Source organism: Chanos chanos, chromosome 8, assembly GCF_902362185.1.
Source record: "Chanos chanos chromosome 8, fChaCha1.1, whole genome shotgun sequence".
NCBI classification, from domain to species: domain Eukaryota; kingdom Metazoa; phylum Chordata; class Actinopteri; order Gonorynchiformes; family Chanidae; genus Chanos; species Chanos chanos.
This window is the reverse complement of record NC_044502.1, coordinates 15,078,590-15,097,820: the sequence shown is the minus strand read 5'-3', so window position 1 is coordinate 15,097,820 and position 19,231 is coordinate 15,078,590. Positions and strand designations below refer to the sequence as shown.

The window sequence follows — 19,231 nt, the reverse complement described above, 5'->3', positions numbered from 1 at the left end:
TACACTTTACCTTATGCTAAAGGGAGGAGGCCTAAACCGCCTCACATCGTTCGACTATACCTTTTTGAAACCTTTGTTTTAACTGGAGAGAAATGCAGGGAGAGAAAGAACACAGGAGAAAGAGAGAGAGAGGGAGAGGGAGAGGGAGAGAAAGAACACAGGAGAGGGAGAGGGAGAGGGAGAGAAAGAACACAGGAGAGGGAGAGGGAGAGGGAGAGGGAGAGGGATGGCAGTACCTGTTTGTTTAGCCCTAGCATATTGCAGACCATGTCTCTGGAGTAAGGCTGCTCCAGCACGTATCGTAGAAGCCCCGTCTGGGGTTCAAACAGGTCCTGGGAAAAAAAAGAGCAGACAAGCAAGAAACGCAAAAGATTCGGGTCAGCCGGTCCGCAACGCACGATTTCTCCGTTAGCTGGATAATAACTAGACCAAAAAAAAAAAAAAATCGAGATCGACAAGACTAATTCCTAAGCGTTTTTTTCCAGTTAGAACTTTTGAGTTTTTGGCCCCAGCTTTGCGTTGGTTCTAAAGTGACAAGCAAAAGGGAACAATGTTACAAAAATACGATCACGGTCCCATGTACTGACGATTCTAAAAGGTCCTTTCTCTTGCAGAACATCTAAGAAGAAATAAAAATTGCTATTTGGAACTTGAATATTCTCAAACCATTTAATCCTACACTTTACAAACTGTAAGCGCTGTCAAAATGCACCAGGGAACCAAAGGTGAAAATTCATACCTTATCATAAGGGAGCATTCCTCTAAGAGGGAAGCGTAGAGAGGTGGGGTCCAGTTTCCATGAGTTACAGATGGCTCCAGAGTTGTTGACCACTGGAAGAAGGCTACATCTCCCTAGGAGGCCAAGTCATGACCAAAGAAATCTCAACACTTACCAAATATAAGAACTATACTGGGATTGTATCACACTTTTTCTTTTTTTTTTTAAAGGCGTTAATGTCTTACCACAAATGGAGTTTATTCTTGCAGTTGGCCGGAAACTGTTCACAAAATCAGATATCAGGCTGCCCAAGAGCTGAGGAGAGAGAGAGGGAAAAAAAAGATTGTTTAAAAAAAAAAAAAAAAAAACAGACCAATAAGATCACTTCAGTAAATCCATTCAGCTACCCATCACAGTGTCAATCCATGAGAACAGCTCTAAGTGAGTTCTAGAATGGAGTACTTCTAGAATTCAGGATTCCAACATTCCAGACTGTGTAGGTCGTTTGGGCATTCATACCCAGTGTGAAAGTGTGCCCTCAGGATACAGTTTGCGGATCTCCGTCACAGCGAAGTATGCCGGCAGGAGACACGCATTTCTGTCCAGGATATACTCCACAACCTTAAAAAGAAAAAAAAAAAAAAAACACAAAAGAATTAAAAGGTGAAAAAAATAAATCTTTGTCCGCATATACATGACAGATATTCATATGCGTAGACAAAAAAAAAAATTCTCAATCCCAAGAATCCATAATCCCTTGGTTGCCTGTGTAGCAGTAATCTGGGATTAATCTGATTTACGCTTATTCGATTGCTGATTTGATTAACATTTAAGGAAAACTTACCTCTCGAGCTGCTAAGAGCTGCTGCACCACCGCAGAGCTTACATAGTTAGGGATGGTCTGAATTTTGTCCAGAACGGCCTTGAGCAGGTCTCTCACTCCCTACAACAACCACACGTCATCATTAACAGTAAACTCAGATCTGCCAGTCAGATTCAGACTGAAACTGGCTTTTACACTCTGTGGTCATCAGAGAAAATGAATCGGACTTATGTCAGATCTGTCAGAAAATGCTTAGTAAAAACAAATGATGAATGGATGTGTTATTGTGTGTTGATATGAATGGTCCGGTAAAATCTGCGTTCGTGTTTTACGAGAACGGGGAAACATATCTCTGCGTCACCTTGTAGTCCACTCCACCGATGATTTTACGAATGAGTCGGAAAGTCAAGGCCCACAGCTGTGTTCTCTCCCATTCCAAAGTCTCTGAACTTATCAAAGCCTGACACACCATCCTGTAGACAGATCACATACACACATCCACCGACACAGCATAGTACATCATAAAATGTAAAATGTACTTTATAAAATGTTTACAGCACAAAATATACTGCCAGATATAAATGCATCTAAATACAGATCAGTCATATTATAAGTGATGTATTAAATAGGGAGAAACTACCTTTAAAATGATATCACAGACAAGCTCTGCAGGGCGCATTAATGAGTCTGGCTGACATTAACATTGCACTAAACACAAAAGAACTCAAGTCTGCCAAAGTTGTATCATATCACCCGTGACAGAAATGTATTCCAACCTTCACCAATCCACAATCTTCACCAATGCACAAACTTCAACAATCCACAGTCACGTACCTGCTCCACAACTGACTGAGACATTTAAGGTTTTCTCTTCTGACGATAACCTCATAAATATTTACGCCCCTCTTAATTACAGTTTAAAATGACCTCGGCTTCCAATAGCTTCTCAGAGATGCAGTGTTCTGGTTGCGTGTCCTCTTACCTGGGGGTGAGAAGGCTGGTCTCCACAGCCATGGCCAGGCAGTCGTACAGGAAAGAGATGCGTTTAGGACTGTGCTGACTGTGGATGAATCTCACAATCCACTGAACACACTGCTCATGGGATTCCTGAGGGACCAATAACACGGTCTTAGCCGCACAGTCAAACTTTTCAACTGATGTTTAAAACCTACACTGGTGATCATGCTCTTAAACTGAAGGTACAGTAGTGAGTTTCTTAATTAATGACATACTGTCCTTAAGGTAAGTAGCATTTGACTTTCCACAAGCAACAAAACTTACACACACACACCATCAAAGCATACATAAATATATATACACATACATAAACACACACACACACTCACATATATGTATACACACACACACACACACACATATATATATATGTATGTGTGTCTGTGTGTGTATATATACACACACACACACACACACACACACACATATATATATATATATATATATACATATATAATGTATGTGTAAACTTTGGAAATGTGGGACCTGTGAGTGGCATCCCTACTTATGGCACTTTCATACTGTGCACAGATGTGTTCTACAATAGGAAGTGACAGTCTGAATCACAGCTATACCCTGCGTACACATGTGATTCAATGGGACTCTGAGACTCATGAGAGGTAATGGGTAACCACATATTTCATAATGTACAAGAAAAATGTAAAACATTCACCAGTGGAATTAATTTGCAGGATCCCATTGGAGACATTCTCTTACCTGTGGTAGGGTGCTCCAGTACTGACGGAAGGCACCCAGACAGCTAATGAGTTTTGTTCTCTCATCCTCCTCCGTATCCATAAACATGCTAAAGTAAAAGAATAAATGTTTACAAAAGACGTGACACTTCTGCAACAAATAATCCAGATCACATGTAATATCACCATCAATAATAATAATAATAATAATAATAATAATAATAATAATAATATTTAACAGTGGAGAATGATGACTGTCATTTTATATTGTCCCACACATGCTACCCAATATTCCGATAAGCAACATAATTCAGTAAAGATAATATGGCATCAAATAAAATTCAACCTGAACTTAAAACATCTTTGTTCAGGAGTCTTACCCTGCAAACGCCTCTTCAATCACTTCAGTCTTCTACAAACAGGAAAAACACAACACAAACCAGCAGGTCAGTACTGAAAATGGTGCAAGTAATTGCACAACATTACTATATTTACCAAACTACAAATATTTATTTATCTTTTAATAGTGAGGTGTTCTCATTTTTCATTGTCATTACATATGGTAAAACCAGTCAGTTTTCCCAAATCAAGCAAAACGTTATTTGGAAGCTCTTTTGGTGAATGAACTGGCTGGTCAGTGACTGATTCACCGATTTGTATGATTTGGTTAGAAGGTAATTGCCACTATAATCTCACGTAACACAATTAAAACAAACTAGGCGGTACATTGACATTCTTGTAATTATGCGTACAAAAGACTGATGCTTCTATAGTACACTTGGTTTACTATGTTAGCATGCTGAAGCTAAACAAAAAAACATACCACCACATCCTCGAATATACTCTGAAGCTGGCTCTCCATTGGAATCGCCATGGTTTTTACGTCTGAATGTACAGTTTATCAGAGGTCAACAGATTTCACATTGCACCTAAAGAGAACAGAAACGTAGATGAAGACTCGTACTGTTATTTTTGAAACTACATGAGAGCTATCCACAGTATAATATCGTTACAGGACAGCCATGTTGTATAGATCGGAAGTCCCGCCTCTTGTGGTCAGCACTTGAGTGAATATGAGAGCAGCGTTGGATTCCGATTTTTGACCGTGGTCAATGTTGCTACAAGTAATTACCTAATATATCTTATTAAATCAGTCTGTATTCATACTTAATCAATCAATATTACTTTTTTTTATTATAACGTGTAACAGGGAAAGGTCTGCAACCGAGTATTTCAGACTACTAGATAAAACATATATGTTTGTGCAACAATAAAGATTACCGGACAAAACCAACGCTTGCAATGAATAGTTCCTAGTGTTTCCTTGTTGTTTTTCCCTTGTAAATTTGTATTAATAATAACATATGAATTTACAAGCGTGGTTAGGGCAATTGCTTATCAAAAGATAAAGGTAAATGCCAGGGGGTGAAAAATAGAATAAGCAAAGAGACTAAAAATAACAGTGAGGATATGTCTGGCAAGGCTATCAATTCTGTTTCCATGGCAAAAAGTCATGAAATAAAGTCTTTTACAGCCTTCTTGTTGCCTAGTGTTTCCTTGTAAGTGTCCTCACTTCGCTGCAGGCACGTCATCCATGTCTGGGCGGTATTCCAGAAAGGGAGTTTAGTGAAAACTCAGAGTTAGTTAACTCACAGTAAGTACTAAACCTCCTAATAGAAGAACCCTATAGCTTCATTTACCTAGCAAAACAAAGCCATTAGGAGGTTTACTACTTGTTCTGAGTTAAGTAACTCAAAGTTTTCACTAAACCCGCTTTCTGGAACACCCCCTGATCCATGCCTGAAAATCTGTACTGTACATGCAACAATACAAATGTCCAAAAGGATATCGAAACATAAAGCTCAGCAGCTCAAAAGAATATTTCAGGCCACGAGATGGTGCTGTATGCAAGTACAAACACTGGTTTCCATCAGGAGTACAGGGAGAAAGAAGAGTGAGAAAAGGTGTCATCCTATGGCGAGGAAGATGTCGTAAGAATGATCACGTCAAACGAAATCTGAGAGCAAATTTCCTCGTTTTTACAGTTTTAATTTCTTCTAGTTATAAGTGAAAGCGGTGTGTTTTGTCATTTGTGTTTTAATAACATTTTAATTGTATATTTTTCCGTTTTGTTTAATGTATTAACTGTTTATTCCCAAAATGTAATGAGGGGATTTTTAGTTGGCTCAGTTTACTTCAGTAGGAAATTTTCATACCGATTCAAAAGCAATTATGCCAAACTCTTCTGTCACAGATGCAGTGGTGCATTCACGTGTACACCGTGAAGTACAAGGCACGTGAAATGTCCATTTAATCAGTTGCAGACAATAATGATTTATTTATTTATTTTTTTTAGCCTACTGTATGTTCGCTGGAACATCGATTACAAGGGAAACGACTAGTTTCCTGAGTGTTGTATTTATGACATGACATGATATATTGTTCCTTTTTATGGTTTGGGCATAGCAACAATGGGTTCTTTGTTGTCATGAGCCAGTGGTAAGTTTCAACATCCTCTTTGCAGGACCTGCAAGTAAGCATATAGATCCAGAATGTATGGCTGCTTGTGAACACAGAAAACTAAGGAGGGGTTCATGAACCTGCAGGCACTAAGAACATTTTTAAGCATGCTCACCATTAATGTAGTGATGTGAGGATGCAAACGTGATTAAAGTGGATATTTATTTAGATAACAGTACTAGCTTTGTGTCTTTGGACATTGTAGTGCTGTTTCTGAAGCACAGGTTTCTTTACTGATTAAGCGACAGTTGTAGACTGGAGTAGACTAGACCTCTTTCTTTCTTTCTTTCTTTCTTTCTTAACACGCTCATAATTGGAACATGTTCAAAACGTCGAGTTCCCCCTCCGGATTTTTGACTGAAGGCTTTGTATGATATATCCACGTAAAGAATCTGGGTATACCAGTGCATCCACCTTTTTTCTCTGCTGTAAGTGTTTGCAAGGTATGCACACTGAGGCATCTCGGTTACATTTCTGTACACTGCCAGGTCCAAAATATTTGTCAAGTAGGTCCTGTTGTGGTTCCCCTTGTCTTGTGTAGTTCGTTTTAGATCCACAATTCAGCCTTGATCCACTAGATGATTAAAGGGTGTGTTTTAACACTTACATTTGAGTAGTTTATTCATCTTTATTACTGCAGTGATTTCATCACTACAGTGACTGTCAGTAATTCACAATGAACGGCATCAATAAACCTCTTCAGCGAGACGGTAATTTATGGTTTCAAGGTGTGTACTGTAGGCTATGTGAATCAAAGCAGGCTCCGCCCATACAGTATGTGTGCGGTCATAAATGTTAAGTAATTTATTAATGCATACCTGGAAAAGGTGGCGATTGTGACAGTCGTGGTGTTCACTGAACAGAAACCAAAGAGGAAGAAGTCGCTGAATTATTTAGCGAGGCTCAGGAGGGCTCTTCATGGCCGTTTACAAACAATGAAAGATAACTTGCTTCTGCCGATTCCATAATGCAGCATATAATTATTCTTGCCGTTGTCTGCCGTCTTCTACTCTCTACAGCAGGTGGGTAGCTTATGCCTTCACCAACGCAGTGTTCTTGTTATCTACGCTGTTTTGATCACCCTAAACAAAATGAATCAGTTCGTGAAACATTGTATGTGATTCCGTAAACTTAGACTTGTGTTTAAGAGTCGGGACATGGTCATATTTTAAGGCTTAAGCTGTTCGTAAATAGATTGTTTATGGCTTTATTGCGTTTCCCTGAAATGATGTAACCCAATGGTTTCTTCATAGTTATTCTCTTAATTAATTTAAACTGTTCTGATATATTTAAACAAGACAGTTATGTGGAGAAAATGCGTGTGTTTCATATTATCCATGTCATATCAGAATCAAAAGTGTTAAAAAACGTAAATGGAGTACCAAATGAAATGTGATTACCTAACAGAAGGTTCAAGTAGTTACAATGAACTGTAAAGAGACATTCAGAATGAGACTTTCTGCTACTGGATGAAGTCATGATTGACCTTTTTTCTGTAAGAGGTACACTTTGATATGTCTGACTCCTACACACACTTTCAGACAAAATAAAATAACCTGATTTCATGTTTCCATTCTGTACCTGTATTTTTCTCTGTCTCTTTCAAATTTTCTCTCGAGTTTGCTCTCCGTCAAGCCACCCGCTTTAGTGACCCGTTTTATAAACAAATGTATCGCGCAAAATTAATAAACTAAGTGTGTGAATTCACAAAAATATACACAAACACCTTGCCAAGAAAAGCAGGTTTGAAGTTGTGTGCCTAACTGATACATAACACAGGAAGCAAATGTGGTAATGCTGTGTGCTTGGGTCTGGTGCACTTTGTCACGGAGAAGCATTTTATGTGGTTTTATCATTCTGTCGGGCTCACTGAAGCCAATTTTTCCCCCCCTCTAGCATTTCCTGTCTGCATTGCTGTGTGATCACAAATGTCACATTTCTCTCCCCGTCATCACGTTTACATGTTGGAGGAGCTCAGTCCTCCTGTCACAGAATTATATTTCACTGCTGGCAAATTTTTTGGTCAATTTAAACATAGAGTGTCTTTGTAAATACTAAACTGTTTTCTATATTCTGTTGTTCCAGTTCTTGGGTCAGTTGTTGTTCCACCCAGAAACGTACATTTCCACTCTGTCAACCTGAGAAACATTGTCAAGTGGCATCCAGGCAAAGGAGCCAGTGATGGGACTCTTTACTCAGTGGAGTATGCGATGTAAGCATCGTCACATATCCATGAACATTAATTTAGTACTGTCTCAGTCGAAGAGGAAGAGACTTACTTCTCAGTTACTGGAAGCCCTCACTTTAATATCTTGGTTTATAGATAAAAAGATACAACTCTATTATCTATCTATCTATCTGTCTATCTACCTGTCTGTCTATCTAACTGTCTATTATGACATTGCAAAAGTTCAGCCTTTAGTATAGTCTTTGATTAATAATTTATCATTTTATCAAATAACTGATTAATAATTTACACTTATGCAAAACATAGATGATTTAAGAAAACTCTGAGACGGAGACAGAATTGGTTGTTGTTTTCTCTAACAGTTACGGTGATGAGGAGGAGTCTGGCACAGGGAACGTGGTATGGAGGGAAGTGAGGCACTGTAGGGAGATTCCTCAAACACAGTGTGACGTTACAAATGAAACCCACATTCTGGATGACCAGTACTACGCCAGGGTGAAAGCTGTTGACTCAGGCATATCCTCCAAATGGACAGAGACAGATAAATTTGACCCACTGTTCCATAGTAGGTTTCTCTCTATGCTCTTGCCTAGAAAAACAATTTAACAACGAGTACAAAGGGATCATACAGACAACACACTTCACTGATTCTGTTTGTGTAGGATATTTGAACCTTGTTTTAAAGATTGCCAAGGTGGAGGCAAAGCTGTTTTGTCGAGGCTGCAGTGTATTCCTGGTTTTGCTCGAAACCTGCTCAAGGAAAAGATTTTTTTTTTCTTAACAGGGTTACGATTACCAAACTTGTTATCCGGAATTGCAAACGTTGATAGTGCGGAAGTCAGTATACAATCCAGCTCTAATGTCCTGCTTCTGAGTTCATTAGTAAAGTCAACAATGAGATCAACTCAGAGAAATGATCTTTGCTCCTCATAATGACCTTTTTATTTTTGAGCTTTATTTGAGTCTTTAATTCATTTTGTACTTTTTTTTTTTTAAAGTATCACTATGAAACAACTTTTGTTTTCTCAAACAGCAATCTTTGGACCTCCCCGAGTGAAGGTGACAATGGTAGAAAATAACCTGCGTGTAAAAATGAAGGGACCAATGAGATGGAAAAATGCACACATGAAAAGAGAACGTTCCCTGTGGAAAGTGTTTCCACACATGATCTACAACGTCTCCATCTTCAGCAATAAGAGCAAACAAACGGTTGGTGTTGAATGACCCAATTCCTGTTTTAAAACCTGCTATGAAGGATGGCCGTGTATTATTTCAGCAAAGCTTTGTCACTGTGTTGTCATAAAATCAGAGCACGTGGGAAAAAAAACGTGGTCCGTTTTGTGAAATTAGTCATTAACCTGATGTCCCAGTTTGTGGGTGGAAAACATTGACTGAGGTTACGTTAAATGTTTGATTCTCTGTTACATGCTCTCAAACATATCTTCACTCTGACATTCGGTGTTTTTTTCCCCCTCTTGTACGCTTTTTTACAGTTCAATCTCCTTGTCAAAAACGACACGTTCATCTTCGGCTTTCTCGAATATGGTGTCGAGTATTGTGTTTCGGTAAAGGCCTTTTCCCAGTCCAACCCTACAGCCAGTGTGGCATCTGAATGGAAATGTGAAACAACCCCGTCAGGTAATGTAATAGCTGTTGGCTCTTTTTAAATACGCATGAACACTATGTAGTCTAACCACAATTGGAGCATTCTTTTGTTAAACTGCCTGGACTGGTTAGATAAAGCTTTCCGTCCTCTAAACATTCTCAACATTACTTTTATCTTAAACACCGGCTCTGTTCCTGCTGAGGTGTTTTCCCAACGCTTTCTGAGTTGTATTTCCTGGTTCTTAATTCTTTCACGTTTATTACGGCGATGTTGCTATGTATGGTGACCCGTGTGTATGCACGCACAGAATGTGTTGCACTAGACGTACGTTTTTCCACACCTTAAAAAAAAAATTACAGCTCATTTGCAAATGGTTTTTGAAAACATACAAAGTTTAGATGTAAACAGTGATTTCAGTTGTTGATCCAGTGTTTGCTGATCCAGTGTTTGGCCATGCAAATTATTTTTTGAGGCAGTCTCATCTGTCTATCATCTATCTGTTGACCTCCATCTTTCCCTGGCAGTCTCTCTGCTCATGTGATTAGGGTTGCACTCATTATTTTTGGCCCTTGTAATTTCTTGACAATGTGATTCCAGTGTGCTGGATCTCAGTTTGGAAAGTAATGGCTTTAAAAATACAGGAATACCTGTAGAAAACTGGGGGGAAAAAGTTTTTGTGTATCTTCCCTATTCAAACACTTTGTGAAATAAGGACAATTTATTGAGTTTAAAAAAAAAAACAGGTGATACACACTGAGTGTGTCTCCAGGTATTTTCACAGACCATACATTAAACCAACCGACTTTCAATAATTAGCTCTCCTCAAGTATTAAGGAGGGTAACTAATTAGTGAAATCAGATGGTGCTATGCATAATTGGTTTCAAATACCCATAGACCACTGGTTTTCAGTTCATTCCACAGGCCTCTATGCCAGTGGTTCTCAATCCTGCTCCAGGGGGACCCCTGCTCTGCATGTCGTCTATCTATCCTTGCTTCGAACACACCTGATTAGTGTGATTAACATGCTCTTAATTAAATCAGGTGTGCTCAGCTAATCAAAAGTGCCACTGATGAGGTCAGTCAGGTAGGTAGAGCAGGGAAAGATGGAAAACGTGCAGAGCAGGGGTCCCCCAGGAGCAGGATTGAGAAACACTGTTCTATGCCCTGTTTATCTATATTTTAGTCTTTGCTTCTGTCTGCCTGTACTTATCTGTCGTTCACTCTCACACTTCCTTTAACCTTTGTTACACTTATATACCACAGACAGCTCCTTAACGACTACATACTCGGTTTGTAATCTGCCTCACTTGGAAGCATAGCATAGGAGGACCCTGAGTAACAGGCTAGAAACCAGTTCTTGTAGATAGTGCAGTTGTTGAGAGATTCCATATCACGTCCTTGGTCTAAATCAGGAATCTAAACTGAAGAAAAATACAAACGCACCAACATCATTTGTAGACTCCAAAGTATCTGTAGAGTATCCCTCCAGCTCAGTTACCAAATGAATTTTTGTTGTTGTTGTTGTTGTTTATTTCAAAAAGCACTATCCGGTAACAGGTAACATGGCACAAATAGTTTTAAAGAAAGTCTCCTTTTCTATTATGGTCATCCTACAGGGCCTCCTCCAGACCAGATGATGCTAGCTCTGCTTGGAGGAATTATTCCCTTTGCTGTCTGTCTGTTTGGGCTTGTTCTTGCCGGCTGCCTTGTTTACCACTACCTCTCTGGAAAACAGAATCTTCCTGAAAGCGCGGTAAGATAGACACAATACGTCATAACGTTTAATCTCTAATTGAGTGTACTGTTTGAATGAAACATTTGCAAGTGCTCCTTTAGGCGTACTGTTTGTCAAATCTAAATCATCATTTCATTCACACAAAGCATTTTTGGGCGTTGAATAAAACACATTTGACCCTGACATGGCTGTGATCTGTTTCTTATTGACTTAGAAAGTGGCACACGTCGTTGAACAACAGACGCTCTGCCCGGAGAAGCCTCCAACCATCATCAACCTCAACCTCATCGTGACTAATTTAACCACTGGGGAAACCAAACTGACAAACCTTCCCGCTCTTCCACATCTGGTCAGCGAAGTGGAGCACCTATTACCTTTAGCCGTCCAACTCAACAATGTCAGATCTGGTCCTCCCCCAGAACCTGGTCCACAGGAACCTCTACTCGGAGAAGAACCAGCACCAGTAGTGTCCTACGCCACTCAGAACCTGCCCGTGAATGATGTCAGCAACGCGACCTCACAGGACTGGCAGCCTGACCATTCTCTGAGCGACGACTACGGACTTGTGATTCGAGAACCAGCAGAAACGCCAAGCGGTGAGCTACTGAGCCAGAGCCTCAGGGTTCAGATCCTCGAGCAAGAAGGATCCATGGGTGAAGAGCCTTCTGCAGTGGCCGAAGTCAACAGATACAAATCACAGAACACCGAAACAGCACAGGAGGAGAGTCTCTGTGATGAGGATGCAGAGGAAGACCAAGTGACGTTCGTGGACTGGAACCCTGAAACTGGGATACTGAATATTCCCATATTGTCCCAGTTATGTTCAGAGTTGATTGTGGAAACAGTGAATGAAGATGAAAACACTCAGGGTGAAGTCGTGCCCATTTTACCCAACGTACTAGTCAGACAGGTGTCTGAGGAGAGCTCTGATCAGGACACTTTAACCAAGATGGAAAACATGTGGGGACTGCAGGTTATGCAAGATTAACTGCGAAGTGAGGGTGCATGTATGTCCATAAACAGGACTTATTTGTGAAGTCACATGAATATTTTTTTCTAAAGGAATTAGCACCTACATGAAGGAGTTTTAAGGGAATTAACATAATGTTTTACTCATTTACCCTTTTTTATAGCCACCACAGTGAAGGCAGGAAGTCGAATGTATTCTTAAGACTACCTTTGTTTTCGAATGTCAGATTTTTATTTAAAACTCAGGAGAACATATCTGAAACTCATAGCTATTTAGATTCAGGAAGTTAACAATGAAATCGCAGCCTAATTCATATGAAGACGCATTCTTGCACTGAAACTTACACTGAAAATGCCTTTTTTAATGAATGTTAATGTGCCATAATGATACTGACAGTAACTTTGTAAATATCTCAAGCTCCTCTTTTGGTTTTTTCTTTCAACTTTCTTTCTTTTTTTTCTCTCTTTCTTTCTTTTGATTTTTGATTTGTGATGTTGTTGTCTTCATTTTCTTAACCTAAAAACATTTGAGTCAACTGATATGACTCAAATCTAAATGCTGCTCTTGTTCTTAGAAGATTTTAACCAGCTAAATTTTTCACTACTTCTTTCAGACTCAGTCATCTGAGTGAAACTTACATGAGGTAGGCGAATGCACTTTAACAGATGAAGAATGAAAAAAGCTCTAAGCTGGCAGGTGACGCTGTGAACAAACTCTGAGGTCTATCTGACTGATATTGCATATATCAATAAATACATACATTAAGCTATAAACTCTAAAGTCCTTTTGTATGGGTGGTCTCTTCTTCATACTAAAGCTACTGTTATTGATGTCATCTATCTAGCTCTTCCAGTTTTGAGGATAAGTAGAGGAACGTGGTTGTTAACTTGATAAATCTGGCGATAAAACGATACCGTGTTAAACGTATTGTCGAGACAACATTTTGAGCCGAAACCAGAGCAGAAGCAAAGATAATGGAAAAATACTGTGTAGGAGCGTAGGCTATTTAAGTTGTAAAATTAGCTGAATTTGCTGCTGAAACGCTGTGATGGACTGGCGACCTGTCCAGGGTGTTTCCCTGCCTTTCGCCATATGAGCGCTGGGATGGGCTCCAGCAACCCCGCAGCCCTATTTAGGATAAGCGGCTTTGATAATGAATGAGTGAGTGAGTGAGTGAGTGTTGCTGAAACAATGTATACACGCAAACGATAAAACGGAACCTTTCACGCGGTCCATGGTGCCGTGTGAGTGTGCTGTCCGGGGACTATTTTGGTGTGCGTCTGCATGCGTAGATAAGTGTTGCGCAGGACATGGGCAGTTAGTTCCGATCTACCAAGTTGGTTGATAAGTTATGCCAGTAAAACGTCTTAAGTATGGAATAAAGCCGTCTGTGTTTTATTCACCAAGTAGTAGCCTGTACACATGGTATTGGCGCTTAACATGTCATCACTGCTGACAACATATATATTTATATTATATTTGACTGGAACTTTCTTGAAGATGTAAAGCGCCAACAGTGCGTTTTATCCTTACGTTTTCTCGTTAAGTTTTGATTCGACTCTTACAATACTAACAAACAAACCCGCCGCAAACACGAAGTGCCACTGAAAACTACAGGCAAGCCACGCGACTAGAAAATTTAGCGAAGGACTTTGCCTCCCTCTTCTGGACGCATTCAGAATTTCACGTAGCCCAGAGTTTGTGTCTCTATGGCAACCCGTCATTTCATTGTACACTTGAGCTCACCTATGAGGAAAGGCAGTCATAGTCAGCTAACAAACATGCAAAATAACTGAGTTTATTTAAGCCAGCTAACTTCATTTGCAAAGCTTGTTAAGAACATGTCTCGTGCCCAGGCAGAAAGCGTGATAAAGAATATAATACGTGAAATCGCTCAGGAATGTTCCAGCAAAGGAGAAAAGATATCTGAGACAGTTGTGGCGTTTATGGTGAGTATCTCCTTATGCAATAGCATCATGTCACTTCTTTATCACAATAAAATACTGTATGCCTTTCTTTTTTCTCAGGTAAAAGCTGTGGTTTTGGACCCAAAAAATCATTTTAACGTCGACCGGACTTTGACTAAGCAAGATGTCCAAAAACTTATTGAGGTAAACTTGGTATTAAGAAATGTAGTTATTTTTCCCCCTGCTTGACTTAATTTAGGGCGTAAAACAAACTCTCATTCAGGAAGATCTGCTTCACTGCTTGTTTTGGACAGTTATAACGCAGCGCTCATGATTCTAATATTGAAAAACTTTGAGAGACCTCAGTGAGTTAACTGAATCAGGTCTGCTCTGATAGTCTTGCAGACTGCGTGTGCGGCGCAAAGTTCTGCAGGGAGAGTTTCTACACACGACAGAAACAGAGAAAGCATCATGTTCTTTGGGTGGTTTTCTGTGTGAAACTGAGAAAATGTATTTTTCAGTCAGAACAGGCTTTTTTGTCTTGAGTTACCTATAAACTGAATGCCTCCTGTGTCTTTTTCGCAGCTGTGTGTCAACAGGTTACTGGATCATCGGAGTCCTGCTCTTGATACGATCAAGATGCAGGTTGACTTTGACATGCAGTACATGTCTCGGCGTAAGTGGAGCTTTTCGAAACGCTTATTCTCGGGACATTGTGAACACATAGCGTACATCCATAAAGTCTATGCGACACACTGGTGTGAAAGTCATGCGTCGTCATGTAAATGTTGATAAGACACAAATTCCAGTGCAGGTCGTGCTTTTTTACTTCTGAACCAACCGACAATGTTTCGATCGAAAAGGAGTTTTTTGTGGCGATCATGTCATATATGCACTGTTTTTCGTTACCCAAGGTGAGTTTCTCGATGAACTCTGCAAGGTGCTGCAGTCCAGGGTGGCTCAGATCAGCCGTGAGATCACGGACAGCCGGGCCAGGGCTCGAGATGAATTAGAGGGTCTTTATCATAAGATAGTCAGTTATGTTGTCCAGCACTCTGGCCTTGGATCACTCACAGATATCAACATAGTACGAGAGGTCACAGGTAAGAACTGCAGTACACGGTCTATGCTGGCATTAGTTTTTTTCAGACAGTGAAGGTTGTTAGACATATGTTCATGGAAGTAGTGCAGCGTTATAACGGAGTCATGCTCCTCTCGCGATAATATGAAGTTTATTAATTACTTCTAATGGACATACCACCTACTTCTATCGGTATTGATTTACTTGAAGTAGTAGGCTATATCACTGATTACTTTGTTTAAAGCTTCTCTTGCATTCTCCCTCATAATGTTGTGGTAAATGCAAAATATTAATTCAATTTGGCTCTGTGAAGTGAAAGTTAACTATCTAGCCCCCCCCCCCCCCCCCCCTCCTCCAAAAAAACACCTCCATGATTTTTTTTTTTTTTAAATAGTGTTTTTATTGTTTGTAACCACCATTCACAAGTCACTGTGAAGAACACAGCATCTTATAAAAACAACAACAACAACAACAAAGAAAGCTGACCTATGAACCAAATCATGGTCCAAAACCCACAACATTAACTAAAACGTGGACCCGTGACACTGTTACACCTGTATGCTGTCTCATTCCCATGTCAGTGATATGCATGTAAACCTGCAGGAATAACCTCTCACAACCTCTGACATAACCATTTATTTCAATCTTTTTGACATTAATTTGTGCCTGTATCTGTTCCAGCTGGTGTCCAAAGTGTCTTTCCCCAGTCAGAACTGGGCACATTCATGTCCCTCACAAAAAAGGACAAAGAACGGCAGCTGAGTGAGCTCTCTATGATCGTCACAGGCATTTGTCTTTTTAATAAGGATTGTGGGAAAGGAGGGGAGAGCATCCAGAACCGTGAGTGTACAGGACTTACATCATTTAGAGGATGTATTTATCAGTTTGGTAATGCTAACTGAAGAATTTTTTTTTTTTTTTTTAATAAAGCTGTATTTATTCTGGACTGTAAAAGCTGAAAATGTGTGATGAGTTGCTTTTTATGTTGAAAAAAGATACAGTACTTCACACTGTGAGGCTGTTTGTGCTTTGTATAATTTAATATGCCTGTTTCAAGGACAAAATAATTGAAATGCTTCATTCCTCTAGTTCCCCTAAGAATGACCATTGCAGATATTTCAATTAGTTTAAAATGGTCTTGTATATACAGGCATAGTTTTTTTTTTCTTTTTTTCTCCTTTTAAAGGGATTAAATACAAAAGAATGACAACAAATCCTGACTGCTTTCTAAGACTAAGGGCTTCATTTTGCCTTTGTCAGGACTTGACCCAGTATCTCACTCTCTCTGTTTAGTGCCAGGCTATCTGAATGAAGTTATTCCTGATGCTACCAGAGATCTAGAGTTGGAGCTGGAAGCTTGCCAGGCCAAGGCGTGGAAGTACACGGCTCTGGTGGAGCGGCTGACGGAAACAGGATTCTCGAGCTGCAAAGTGCCTCCAGACCTTCTCAGACAAGCTCTCTATAATCTGAGACAGCACGAGGCTTTCCTCAAAATCACTCTGGTGGGATACAGTAAAATTCATCTGTAATGTAGTTTTTGAGCGCTCGTCTGTATTTTAGGTGGAACACCCACACTACGTGACTTTATGCCTTCTTTCAGGTGTGTGTTTTTTTTAATGAGTGTTGCTGTTTAAGGTGTATAAACTTATTTTCACCTAAGCGTACCTTCAACAGTATCTTTTAGTCCAAAGGCTACCTTAGTGACTTATGATGTTTTGCGGTCTTTCTCTAGGCTGATGTTATCCTGTGTGCAAAACAAGTGGAGACTTTGCAGACTGAGTTTATCGAACAGCTGAAGTTGCTGAAAGACAAGGTTCACGGGAAGAAAGCAGTGCCCACGGCTCAAGTCTTTGTACGTAGGCTATTTATCGCGTGTCTTCCTTTGTGGTTCAAGCTCAGATTCAGAAAAATATCATTTTAATGATCAAAACGGCACATTTTCCCTTCGCATCTGTTAGCAACAGCAGGTTTCAGATGTTTTGAGCTTGTCATGAGTGGCTCTTTGCGATGTGGTCATGCTTGGAGATAAGAGCCAAAAACAGTGGGAGCTAATGATGGGAAACTTAGCGTTGATTTTTAATAGCCTAGTTATTGTTTGCTCACAACATCCATAAGCAAGCAGCTCCATTCATGGGACAACGATTTCACCTCCGTTGGCTGATGAAAAGCAAACCTCGTCGAAAGATCTCTAAAGAAGCCAATGTCCGCGTCTGACGTCATCGGCATTAACGCTGTGCTTTTCCTCTTCCCTTAGCCCCTTTTCATAGACCTGGCCAAGCAGTGGTCAGGCATGCGGGACGAGTCTGCGCTGCTGAGTTTCCTCAGTGATGTTGTAGTGCGTTTGAGACTCCATCTGTCTGCCCAATCACAGCTTCTGTCTGAAACCCAGCTGAACACACTGCTGGAGGGTGTTCACGTCAAGACTGATATGGAAAGAGTGAGCGAGTCTTCGGGTAAGTTGCTGTATGGTTGAAGATGGTAACGCTTTTTTTTCCTTTTTTTATACAGGCGCACTGTGTCTGATATTGAGTTACTATGCATTTATTTTCTATATTGATGCATGCGTTTTATCTATATTGATATATATATATATATCTATACTGATATCTGGACAGAAGACAAAATTGACCCCTCAGAGATGATGTCCTGTGAATGGTTTTTACCTGAGACTACAGCCAACTTTGACACGCTGCCACTGCAGTACAGAGGTGTGTGTGGCTACACTCTGGTAGAGAAGGATGGACTTTTGTTGCCAGGTATGCCGTTAAACTACAAGTCGGTTGTAAGCATTGAGAGGTTAAAATAATTCTTAGTTTAGAAGCTTCTCAATCTTTAAATCATCCTGAAAAACAAACATGGCCTCACAATTTTCAACATTGCAAAACCAAGCAAATAAACAACAACCCTTCTTTATATTGTGATGTAATATCTTCATACTGCTAACTTCTGCCGTCAGCTAATACAGCTATCGGCATCCTGAAACACAGGGAGAGGTACTACGGTTTCGTGTCCAAGGAGGCCGCGTATAAGTTTGCTTCCAAGCCAGATGAGTACATTTCTCTCATCGCTGACAGAGCTAAAAGCTGCCCAGAACTCATCCAGCTTCTCGAACTATATCAGCAGTTTGCACGTGTCACGCCATACTCTGAGGTAAAATTGCCTAACATTCATTCAGCAGTGATGGTTTCTGCCGTCCATGAGATAACTACTAACGCATAAAGGATGTGAAATAGATTTTCAGACTTAGGTCTACAAACTGTGATATCTGTATACATGCTAGATGTATGTATGTATATCTATATCTATATATATAATTATATGTTTACTGAGGGTGGACGGACACTTAAATAAATGTAATATATCTGGATGTGAAGATCAGTGAGTTCTGAGTCTGAGTTTGTTTGGTCTGTAGATGCAATCTGGAGAGAAACTACTGGTCAAACCTCTGACCAAGAGTGACAGCAGCACGCAGACGGACACACATCCAGTGGACATGAACATCGTTAAATCTTATGAGTGGAATGAATGGGAGCTCCGCAGGAAAGCACTCAAACTGGTCTCGTCATTTAAGATTTTACTCAGTTTCTGTGTGTGCATGTGTGCGTGTGTGTGTGTGTGAGTGTGTTTATACATGTGTTATAATAGCCTATGCGTCTCCATGTGACATCGCTATCTCTACAACTGGTACAACTGATGTTTGCGGGGTTCTAATGTATTCAATATCATCTTCACAGGTCAGCCTGCGCACTAAGGTGACTCACTCAGTCCAGACTGATTTGAGTCATTTTAGGAGACATAACTGCACTCAGACATACCTGCCCAAAGATGCTGTCTGTCAGACAAAGAGAGATGGCACAAGCAGTGTCCCCAAGCCACAGATCTACCTGGCTGGTCTTCGAGGAGAGAAAACAATGGCCACAAACATGATTAAAGTTAATTTGACAAGATCTGTGGACGAATAGATCTTTGT

The 19,231-nt window shown here is 40.1% G+C and overlaps 3 protein-coding genes across 5 annotated transcripts in view; 2 read left to right on the top strand and 1 right to left on the bottom strand.

Annotated features, from left to right (window-relative positions):
* Positions 1-4,230, bottom strand: part of med23 (mediator complex subunit 23) — a 31,230-nt gene extending 27,000 nt beyond the window's left edge. For both annotated transcript variants that reach the window (XM_030781241.1, XM_030781240.1), the window contains exons 1-10: positions 4,077-4,230; positions 3,634-3,665; positions 3,276-3,363; positions 2,524-2,648; positions 1,903-2,014; positions 1,563-1,661; positions 1,238-1,339; positions 964-1,033; positions 740-852; positions 237-332 (exon numbers count right to left, since the gene is read on the bottom strand). In XM_030781241.1, the coding sequence (XP_030637101.1) occupies positions 237-332; positions 740-852; positions 964-1,033; positions 1,238-1,339; positions 1,563-1,661; positions 1,903-2,014; positions 2,524-2,648; positions 3,276-3,363; positions 3,634-3,665; positions 4,077-4,127 (888 nt within the window). In that variant the 5' untranslated portion in view covers positions 4,128-4,230. The remainder of the gene's footprint in view (positions 1-236; positions 333-739; positions 853-963; positions 1,034-1,237; positions 1,340-1,562; positions 1,662-1,902; positions 2,015-2,523; positions 2,649-3,275; positions 3,364-3,633; positions 3,666-4,076) is intronic.
* Positions 4,231-6,449: 2,219 nt separating this feature from the next.
* On the top strand, positions 6,450-12,291 carry il20ra (interleukin 20 receptor, alpha). Its single transcript, XM_030782900.1, has 7 exons — positions 6,450-6,483; positions 7,859-7,985; positions 8,324-8,526; positions 8,995-9,170; positions 9,455-9,599; positions 11,185-11,321; positions 11,518-12,291. The coding sequence occupies exons 1-7, from the start codon at positions 6,450-6,452 to the stop codon at positions 12,289-12,291; spliced, it is 1,596 nt and encodes a 531-aa protein (XP_030638760.1).
* A 1,823-nt stretch (positions 12,292-14,114) lies between these two features.
* cfap206 (cilia and flagella associated protein 206) lies at positions 14,115-19,223 on the top strand. Of its 2 annotated transcripts, none has more exons than XM_030782630.1 (12): positions 14,115-14,222; positions 14,301-14,384; positions 14,766-14,856; positions 15,095-15,283; positions 15,943-16,101; positions 16,555-16,763; positions 16,994-17,113; positions 17,516-17,714; positions 17,877-18,017; positions 18,218-18,411; positions 18,674-18,817; positions 18,996-19,223. In XM_030782630.1, the coding sequence occupies exons 1-12, from the start codon at positions 14,115-14,117 to the stop codon at positions 19,221-19,223; spliced, it is 1,866 nt and encodes a 621-aa protein (XP_030638490.1). The 2 variants fall into 2 exon arrangements, with proteins under 2 accessions (XP_030638490.1, XP_030638489.1); XM_030782629.1 differs by having other exon boundaries at positions 17,516-17,729.
* The last annotated feature ends 8 nt before the right edge of the window (positions 19,224-19,231 follow it).

Bases quoted from the DNA above. Each gene is read 5' to 3' on its own strand.
- cfap206 (XM_030782629.1), top strand. From the start codon at position 14,115: ATGTCTCGTGCCCAGGCAGAAAGCGTGATAAAGAATATAATACGTGAA. The intron at 17,114-17,515 runs GTACGTAGGCTA...CTCTTCCCTTAG, and splicing joins TGCCCACGGCTCAAGTCTTT to CCCCTTTTCATAGACCTGGC. The intron at 18,412-18,673 runs GTAAAATTGCCT...TTTGGTCTGTAG, and splicing joins GTGTCACGCCATACTCTGAG to ATGCAATCTGGAGAGAAACT.
- il20ra (XM_030782900.1), top strand. From the start codon at position 6,450: ATGAACGGCATCAATAAACCTCTTCAGCGAGACG. The intron at 7,986-8,323 runs GTAAGCATCGTC...TTTCTCTAACAG, and splicing joins TACTCAGTGGAGTATGCGAT to TTACGGTGATGAGGAGGAGT. The intron at 9,600-11,184 runs GTAATGTAATAG...GTCATCCTACAG, and splicing joins ATGTGAAACAACCCCGTCAG to GGCCTCCTCCAGACCAGATG.